At 45.7% G+C, this 9,988-nt stretch overlaps 1 protein-coding gene across 1 annotated transcript; it reads left to right on the plus strand.

Annotated features, from left to right (window-relative positions):
- The first annotated feature begins 684 nt into the window (after positions 1-684).
- On the plus strand, positions 685-9,351 carry slbp2 (stem-loop binding protein 2). Its single transcript, XM_061739133.1, has 9 exons — positions 685-789; positions 3,606-3,761; positions 4,050-4,130; positions 4,589-4,669; positions 4,743-4,886; positions 4,967-5,134; positions 6,930-7,089; positions 7,999-8,128; positions 8,855-9,351. The coding sequence occupies exons 1-9, from the start codon at positions 737-739 to the stop codon at positions 8,917-8,919; spliced, it is 1,038 nt and encodes a 345-aa protein (XP_061595117.1). The 5' UTR covers positions 685-736; the 3' UTR covers positions 8,920-9,351.
- Positions 9,352-9,988: the final 637 nt, after the last annotated feature.

The following is a 9,988-nucleotide window of genomic DNA, read 5'->3' on the forward strand; positions in this document are numbered from 1 at the left end:
TCAGCTTGCCTGAGTGCGAGTTGTCAAAAAATGTACATATGGGTGACATCACAGGGAATTTATCCAGTTCTTTTTATACTGTCAATGGGTTTAACTTGTAGCTTAGGGTTCATGGGTAAATAGGTTCTCTGAAACTGCGAAGTCCATCCATCCACTTATTCCAATGGGTCATGGTCATGGAGATCTGCTGTTAATCCCAGCTCTCTTTGGGCACTGGACAGGTTACAGGTCCATCACACACTCAGACTCTCTAAATCTTGGAAAATGCCTTTGATAATATACTATACTACCACCAATCTAGCATAGGTCTATATTGTTAAAGATATTACCAAAATCTAGATTGCCAGTGTAAAACAAATACATAAGAATAAAAAGAACTGAACCTCCTCTCTTCACTGTCTTTCTTTAGTGTTTAATTATGGAGTCACAAAGTAGAAAAACGTTTTTATAAGACATGAAGAAAAGAAAAACAGATAACATTAAAACAAATCGTTACACATAAGTTTTGTAGTTTTCCCACTGCTGACTTGGACCGCTTTCCCTCACCAACATGGCTGCGCCGCTCAGGCCGGAAGCGGCTCCGCTGAGCCAGGTGAGGCTGAGCCGCGGGCCCCGCCCCCTGGCCGCGGGCCCCGCCCCCTGGCCGCAGGCCCCGCCCCCTGGCGCAGGTGGGTCTCGTTAAAAAGCCGCCAAAGCTCCGCTGTGGCGTCAGTCCCTCTGAAGCGAAGACGCCGACATGTCCACGAGTGGATTGGAGCCTGCAGCTCACAGCCCGCTGCTGTCCTCCAGGTACGAACCACACCTGTGGGCAGGTGACTCCCCATGCATGGAGGAAATGGTTAAAATGAAATGTTTGTTTACGCCTGGTTTTGGGCTCTTGCAGCACACATTCGTTTCTTCATCTTCTATCTAATATGAGACACATTTAAAGAAAGACAGTTTATACACTCGGCTTCATCATCCTCATCAGCTGTTGGTGAGCAGTGGCGTCAATTCAGTGGAAGCTAAGGTATGGCAAGGTTACGAGTCACAGAACTTAACTAGAGTATCAATCAACACGTCCAGCAAATACTCATCACAGAAGTCTATGGAGCTTATCTGTGTGGTCAAGAAAATTGGAACTTTTATAAATGCAGTCTCGCTCACTGCAAAAACTCAAAATCTTACCAGGAATATTTGTCTTATTTCTAGTTAAAATGTCTAATTTTTAGTCAAAAAATCTCATTACACTTAAAACAGTCATCACCAGAAAAAAATAACTAATTTGACAATTTTCCCCTGTTTCAAGTACATTTTCACTTGAAATAAGTAGAAAAATCTGCCAGTGGGACAAAATTCATCTTCTCATTACAAGCAAAAAAATCTTGTTCCACTGGCAGATTTTTCCACTTATTTTAAGTGAAAATCTACTTGAAAAAGGTGAGACTGGTTGTTTTTGAGTCTTGTCTTAAATGATATGAGATTTTTTTTTAACAAAAAATTAGACATTTTAACTAGAAATGAGACAAATATTAAGATTTTCAGTTTTTGCAGTGTAAAATAACTAGTGAAATCAATCATGATGTTCTGATTTGCATTTGCAGTTATTCTATATGAATTAAGTAATAGAATAATCAATACAAATAGACACAGAGTAATTCCATAAATGTATTTAAAAAAACAAACATTTATATTTTCCCTTGAAGCCAAGGTGTAGCAGCTGCCATACCTTGCCATACCCAATTGACGCCCCTGGTGAGCAGCTCTTTTGTGCTGGGTTTTGTGGGTTTTGTAGGTTTGGTTGTACGGAAGCGTATTGCATTCACTTATGGGAAAAAAAAATCGGCTCTGTTTTTCCTAAATTAAGGAGTTAATTATCTCAGAATTCCGAGAAAAGTTTTAATGAAAACATTTCCTATGTTTTTCTGAATTAACGAAATGCCTCACAATTTGGAAGAAGCTGTCATTCACTTGAGAGCTCGATTTCATGGAAGCAAACATTTTCAGTTTAATCCAGTTTTATTTTGGTTTGAAACATTGGAAGATACTCTTGTCTTTAAGTTATATTGATGGTATTATTAGTTTGTCGACTTTGCGCAGGCACCTCAGGACTTTGTGGTTGTTCAGGCAGATAGCCCCTTCTGATTAGATTAGATCTGCTGGACATTATCTCGTTAATTCAGAAAAATAGAGCAGATTTTTTTTTTTTCTCAAGTGAATTCAATACGCTTCCTTATGGTTGTCAGAAAAGGGAAATAAATCCACCTGAGTCTGAGAGATATGATAAGCAAGCTCGCGAAGACGAAGTCTACAATTTGAGTTAAAGTGAGCTGGAGTTGATGTGTTGCCATGCTGACGTCACCCACAGGGTTTGACACAACCACCTCAGTTACATGTGGACTATGCTGCTTTATCTTATGCTAACTGTTGCCTTGCATTTGTTCTGATTTTCAATCTGACCAAACATCTTAATTTTTGAGGTCACAAAACACCCTAAATGACTACTGCGTAGCTAAAACGAGTACTAGTGCAGCTTTGCTGGAGCACATTCCTGCCAGTTTACGTCCTGTTGAGACTCATGGGGGACTGAGATTTATTGCGGTTCCTCGCCTGACTGCTAGAGGCTGCAAAAGCGAGTCAATCCCCATTTAAAATGTCCAACTTTAGAGCAGAAATGAACACTAATCCAGTCTGGTTCCAAAAAACATTTTGGTCTCCAATCGTTTGATTTCACATTCATGACGACTGACGCAGGCAAATTTTTTTTTTTTTTAACCAGTAGAGTATTTAAATTAGTACATTTTTTGTATGCATTCCTGAGATAATTGACAGCCAGCTCAGCCGATGATTATCCACTAACGTAATCGTCATGCTACCACTCTTGGCAACACAGGCAGGGTTTGTACTAAGCCAGCATCGCTGGCAACATGTGAAATATACTGTAAGTGTCTGCCGGCAGCTCTGCCGATATACTTTTGGATCCACTGAAGGAGCTCGTAGTCTGTGGCTGGGACCTGCGATCTTTCTGTTGCCCGCAGACTGACTCGGCCTACGAGAGGTGGGCCAGTCATGGCTGCTTGGAGGTTGACAACTGGGCTTCCTCAACACTGCTCGGCTAGCTGTCGGCCTGGTTGGCCGACTTGGAAGGGTCCTGAAATGGACTGAGCCAAAGGTCACTTGACCGGAGGCCCCGGCTGCTGGTACAGATAAACACAAGTCATCTTTTAAAGTAAGAGTGACGATGCCGTGTTGGGTATTTTACTGGAAGATCATAAGAAAGGCAGTGTTGACCCTAGTGGTCATCAGAGAAATCTTTATTCGCTCCCTGGACTGAGTCAGACTAGTCCAGGGGTAGCAACCCTGGTCCTAGAAGCCGCAGTCCTGAATGTTTTAGATGTCTCTTTGCATCAACACACCTGATTCTAATTAATGATCAGCAGCTTCTTATTCAGGTCTGCACAAGTGTGTTAGTATCAGGGTGTGAAGAAGCAGGAAAACGTGCAGGACTGCGGCTCTCTAGGACTAGGGTTCCCTACCCGTGGACTAGCCCCTTTAGTTAAGGCTCCTCTTTCAATGTGGCTGTTGGTGCTGCAGAAAGTTCTGTGACGTGTTTCTGTCGTGTCCAGCTTCTGTTTCAGTCCCTGCTCGTGTGTTTGTGGGAAGGGCTGGTCTGCAGCCGTGTGGAACGGCCTCCCCGACCCATTGCTGACCTCATCAGGTTGCTCTGCCCCTGAACCGTGGCTCCTCCCCGGCTGCAGCTCAGTGTACGACAGCTTGGTCAGGTAGGAGATGCACCCAAGTCCCCACAGAGGGCATGTTCATGGGAGTCCAGGTCCCACCAGGTGTACCCTGCCGCTACAGGCAGCACTGATAATTACTAATATGTACATTAGTCTGAGGTCTAAAATGCACCCTGTTAGGATGAAACTGAAGAGGACAAATTTGCAGGAAAACCCTACCTGTAAAACAAACTCTGTCAAACTAAACGTCTGCAAGATCATGATCCAGTACCTTTCAACATTTAACGGTGTCTGACTACAGTGAATGCATCACCTTCTTCGTCTCCACAGTAACGTGTCACCGATGCCGTCACCTCCCACCACTGGTGGCCTCCGAGGACGAGAGCGAGGGGCAGGCAGCAAACCTCGCAGGTGACTGACCGTCTCTCATCCAAGCTGAAAAGTGGATAAAGTTGGCGTAAATGCAGGTTGGGGGGGGGGGGGTCCCACAGGTTTAGCAGGGCTCACCTATAATTTTGTTTTGTAAAATTGTAAATAGGTTTTATTTTATTTCACTCAGAGCTGTCCTTTTTTCTTTTTCTTAATCCCTACCTCAAACTGCTGCACCTTAGAGTTTTATCTGTACATATGTCAAAAATACCACATTTGTTTTATCTACTGCGAAAGAGCGAATTACCGGAGTCAAATTCCTTGTTGGACAACGTTCGAACCTGGCCAATAAAGCTGATTCTGATCTGTCCGACTCTTAAGTGAACCCTCAATCTGACATTAAAGTAGAAATGTAGTTTTAGCCGTTTACATCCAACTATCTAGGGTTCTGTACATGTTCAGTGTGGTTGGTGTTTCATGGGTCAGTTTTAACCCCCTAGGCCGTCCATCCTGGAGCGCTGCATCCTTAAAGTTTCCACCAGCAGCGTGGCCGTGGGGACGGATGAAGTGGACAACAAGAGGTCAGTGGTCGTTTCCCCTCAGCCGATTATCAGTTTAAAGCTCGTCGGACCTCTGACGTTTCTGTCCTGCCAGGCCTCCGTTCGGCCGCTGCTACCCCCGCCTGCCAGATCCGGCCAACACTGAGACAAATGCAGCGGTTCTGAAACGACGGCAGAAACAGATCCAGTACGGGAAGAACACCAGTGGATACCAGAACTACCTGCAGCAAGTTCCCAGGTAAGCAAATACACCAAGGTTGCACTGCGCCTGAAACGGCTCCAAGAACTGCTTAACTCTTTCCCCGGTGTTCTCTTCAGACAACTCAGGGATCCCAAGGTCCATCCATCCACCCCCAACAAGTACAGGAAGTACAGCCGGCGGTCTTGGGACATGCAGGTGCGTCTGTGGAGGCGAGCGCTGCATCTGTGGGACCCCCCAACCAGCAGCCATCCAGACATCGACACCCCTGACCCAGTGGAGCAGCTGTAGGTGGAGACCGCCGTTACTTATGCTAATAATTTTTGTACGAATGAGAAGCATTGAGTTTGGAGGCACTCGGGTTCAGAACAGCTATTACAACCCGAGCAAAGTATCAAACCTTACTCATCTGCTGCCCCTGCAGTACGGGACAGGCGCTCCTGTCTCTAATGTTGACTTGGATTTCTTCATTCAACATCTGTCCATTGTTACCAAAACACTTAAAATGAGGATTTGCAGAACTCTAAAACACCATCAGCACCCGTCAACATGCTAACACTCGGCTGACTGACGGGGGCTGTTGGGTCCTTTTGGGTTTCTTCAAAGGTGAGGCATGGAGGTCCAGGCGTTGGTCAGTCCAAAAGGATGCTGGCCCACTGAGAGGAGCCATGTCCTCCGGCTTCTACCAGGACTCTCAGTCAGCAAGCTAGAGGTTGTCAAATGGTTTGGCTAAGCTTCGCCCTTGGACCCTCTTCTGCCTGTAAGGCAGTCTGTTGGTCCCATTAACCAAACCGAAGGTTTTGCTTAAAATAATTAATGCTGTTGGGTCTTCACAGCTCAGACGTCAAGGTGGTGCCAAGTAAATGAAGTGATGAGTCTTTAAATATCGTCAGCCGTTGCTCGAGTCACACCTAACCTTTTCTATAAATTCAGGACTCCTAGCATACAACTGCCTTAGTGGACCCCCATGGCTGGAGGAACCGACTGGGCTGAAACCAAAGTTCTTGATTGTGTTGCTTTGAAACTCCTGGTGACTCCTCCTCACTATAAAACTCTGACTAAAGGTGAAAGAATTTTGATACCGCAGTCTGAGTGTTGGACACAAATCTGAGTGATGGTGTGGTGTCGCGCTGGGTGACAGGTCGTTGGGTCAGACTGTTGACGAGGATGTCTGTGAGCTGCTCCTCCTCAGAGCCGTGGACGTCATATCGGCTTATTACAGAACCGTTATCCACAACTGGATACTTAAATGACTGACAGCAGCTTTGCAAGACAATAAACTGTCATCAGGAACCTGAGCACCCTCAGAAAGATGTTCTTTGTGGTCAGTGAACACATCAGGAGTGGCAGGCGGAGACTGCTGGTCATATTTGCAACACGATTTTGGGGAAGGTCGCTATACAGATCCCTTGTTGTGCAGTGTGGATCTGCCACCCGCTCCATCTCCTGTATCCAGCTCTTCTGATGTTTGTGACGCCAGCTAGGCCCACGAAACGGACAGCCGGCCACCATGTGACCCGGTACCACACGTTAGACACGCCTTATGTTGTAGACGTGGGCCAAAGATGCTCCTTGGTCTTTTTGTGACACTCGATACCAGAGGTGTCCATTCCAAGTCCTCAAGGGCAGCTGTCCTGCATGTTTAGACTTTTCCCTGCTTCCAACACACTGACCTATGGGGTGGTTTAAGGGCCAATGAGCTAAAAAGGCTAGCAAGATTGTGAAAGAAATGTGCACTTTACAGGGTTTGCCTAAAGTGGTACAAACAAGATGGTATAAAAATGTACAAATCTGGGTTGAAACCATCACTGTACTTTTCAGCTCCTTGCTTCAGGCTGATTGTCATGGAAACCTGATGCTCTGCCAACACTGATATTGACTAGCTTCAAAACTGTTAACTTGGGTTGTGGTGCGGTGTTTGGATTAGGAACGGAAACGCTTGTGAACTGAACTAAAACAGGAAGCAGTTTTGTATGAACTGAGGAGGCTCTGACCTACGGGAAAGAGTCCCGAGTCTCCAGAGCTTCCTGAACATTGCCGGAGGAGAAGGCGGCTTCAGCTGAGTGAGTTTCTTCTCTGCAGGCAGAGCCAGCTGGCGAAGATGACCTCGGACCTGTGCGAGGATGGAGGAAGAAATGAGCAGAGAGAGAACGAGGCTCCTGCCGCCTCTAACGCCTCCATATCTCCAACGGCCGTCTCGTCAGAGGGAAAACCCGGAGCCTGGAACATCCCGCTGTCGCCGGTAACGCTCATCAATAACCTGATCATGTAACTCAATGTTTGGTAACAGAGCTGACTTTTTTGGGGTTTTTTTTTTAAATCAGATGGTACATCTTTCATAGTATGAAATCAGCTTTGAATTTTCTTTGCTGCACCGCCCCCTGCTGCTGGACTGTAGCACCTGCAGTCTCTAAAACCAAAGCTCAACAGTCTGATACATTCAGGTCTAAGATGTAGCCTAACTTGGTTTTTGTGGGTCCCCCCCCCCTCAATTCTATAATTCTAAAAACTGCGCCTGAGACAATCTGTCACTAAGAACAAGCGGCAACGAAACCTTGAAGCATGAGAACTTTGGCCATTTCTGGGTTGGTCCTGTTTTAGCTCTGTACGACCTCAAAGGTTAGTTAGGGTTGAGCTTAAAGTTTGGTGTTAGTGACACGCGTGATACGACCTGGAGTCAGGAGTCAAACCTGCGCTGCCTGCACAGCAGCGACAGCCTTGAACGACCTCCACTGAGGTGTCCAGGGTCCTAACTTCAGACTTTAACCATGACAAAATTCCTTGACAGAATGCTGGGAGGTGTAAATTGCTTTCAAGGTGTTCAGTTTTTCGTTTAATTTCACCCCCCCCAGTGTCATATGGTCCACCAGTTGCAAAACACTTCCAGATGTTTGTTTTGCCGTAAAGTGATCTGAGTGGATGCCAGTTGTACCGTTGTCATGCATGTGAAATGTAACTATGGAGACAAATGTTTTTTGAACCAGAGTAAATAATTGGCTCTCTGTAAAGTTGGACATTTTAAAATGGAGGTTAATGGAACTACTGGTTGAAGCCAGTGACTTCTGGTCTCACCTGCAGACTTTATTTCCTTGCTGACTTCAGCCCAAATCTGTATTGTGTTTTTGTTTTATCTATTTGCTTCCCCTTTCAGTGCCTGGAAAGGAGCCGCAGGCCTCTTCGTTCTCCACCTGGCCTCAGCCACGCCCGCAGGAGTCAGCGCCTCCCTGATGATGATGTGAACGATTGGCTCCGCCTCCTGATGGAGACTGACCACGCTCCAGGTGAGCTGCATCACATCCTCTGGAGGGAAAAACAGAAGGATCTAAAAACTAAAGATGATTTTTATGCTACTGAAGCTTTGACATGAGCTGTGACGTCACAGGGTGTTTATTTATATTTTTATTCTACAGATTAAGCAATAAACCAGCATGTAAACATCCACAAGATTTACAATGAATAGGTTAATTGAAATAAGCAGTAACTGCATCAAGACATGGAGTATGTCGGTCATCGGTGCAATAAAAGTCACGTGGAGCTTCATACAGGCTGCTCTTTACTGAAGCTGGTTTGATCAGAACCAGCAGGTGGTTTTGTCCACTTGGTGGCAGCAGATGAGCACAAGTTAAATTCCTTCAGGTTGTCGATTTTTTGAATATTTTTTTTCCGATAGATAATATACAACTTCACATTTCAAACTTCTCAGCTAATTTTATTTTCACTGATCTTTTATTGCCCCTTAACAAGGAGAAGAGTTGGGTTTACTTTCTTGGTCATTATGAGACATTAAGTTAAGAATCAACAGATCCTCGTCGCTTCCAATCTTATCTAGTTGGAGAGGAGACAGTTTCCCTAAAACGATGCCAAGCGCTCTGCTGTTGTACATTTTCATCAAACGGTTAAAGAGCTTGGTCTCAGGTAGAGAGATGGAGAGGTGATGGACAAGCCGGATCCCAACCAAAGCAGCTGGTTTCTTATGTCTATCTCATCTAACGCCTCTTGTCTTTTAGACTTGGGCTCTGATGACCAGCAGGTTCCCGTGTTCTCCGACCCGCTCTTCTGGAATCCATACTGAAGATCTGGATGACAGCCGACCCGTCTTTGCGGAGGAACCTTGATATGACCTCGTGTTGATCCTGACCGTTTTGGAGGTGTTTGTTTCCGGCCTCGGCCTGCTTGTCCTTTTTAAAGATGGCTGCAGATGGACTTCTCTGGCTACACGCATGTGGTCGTCTGATCTGAGCCCAGTTTTCCTGGAGGTGGGAGGAGTCTGGGACGGCTGAACACGAGGACCTGAGCCGTTTGCACCTTGTCTTTTGTTTTTATGTTGAACTGACGCACCCGTCACCTTCACAAAGTTTGTCCCTCACCAACGACTGCGCCGCCAGCGGCCCGTCCTTCTATCCTGTTTGTCACCCTGTTCTCATCTTTGGTCCACCTTTGCCCTGTCCGTCTGGATCAGGCTCTTCCTTGTGTCCGTGTTTTTTCTCAAAAACAATGTTCCTGATCAGTGTTGTGACTTTTCTTTTACTTTTTTTGTGCCGCTTAAATATGAAGAGTAAACCTGAAAGATGTGACTAATAAAGATGTAAATAAAGTGTTATAAATGAACTTTTTGAGGCTTCACTCTTTTTCCTGTGGACAATGAGAACGGGACCGAGTCTGAGCGACGGTTGGGATGGGAGGTCTTTGGGGATTGGTGTCTGTGTATAACCTTGGAGCCTTTAGACTGGCCGCCAGCTCAGGTAGCCACAGTCACTCCCTCTGTCGTCATGCCAACCGAGCGTTGGTCATTTTTGGCCATTTTCTGATGTCTGGCAAACATTCAGTACGGGTCAGCCGTTGGAGCTGGTGACCACGGCTAATTTTCACCTGAAGTGGGCGTTTTCCAGTCAGCTTCCTGGATCCGTTTGCTCCGCCTGTCTTTACCCATTTGCAACATGAGTCTTATTTATTGGTGCATTTCTACACCCAAGGTCACCTCACAGAAACATGGTGACCCTGAGCAGTACAAAGAAGCTTCAAAACCTCTCGGGAAGCTTACGGTCAGAGGTGTAAAGTAACGAAGTACAAATACTTCGTTACCTTAACTAGAAATTTTGGTTATCTATACTTCACTGGAGCAATTTTTCAGACGACTTTTT

Source organism: Cololabis saira, chromosome 14 (genome assembly GCF_033807715.1).
Source record: "Cololabis saira isolate AMF1-May2022 chromosome 14, fColSai1.1, whole genome shotgun sequence".
Classification (NCBI taxonomy): domain Eukaryota; kingdom Metazoa; phylum Chordata; class Actinopteri; order Beloniformes; family Belonidae; genus Cololabis; species Cololabis saira.

Excerpts from the sequence above, each read along its gene's own strand:
- slbp2 (XM_061739133.1), top strand. The coding sequence starts at position 737 with ATGTCCACGAGTGGATTGGAGCCTGCAGCTCACAGCCCGCTGCTGTCC. Across the intron at positions 790-3,605 it reads AGCCCGCTGCTGTCCTCCAG|CTTCTGTTTCAGTCCCTGCT; the intron begins GTACGAACCACA and ends TGTCGTGTCCAG. Across the intron at positions 5,135-6,929 it reads CCTGACCCAGTGGAGCAGCT|GCAGAGCCAGCTGGCGAAGA; the intron begins GTAGGTGGAGAC and ends TCTTCTCTGCAG.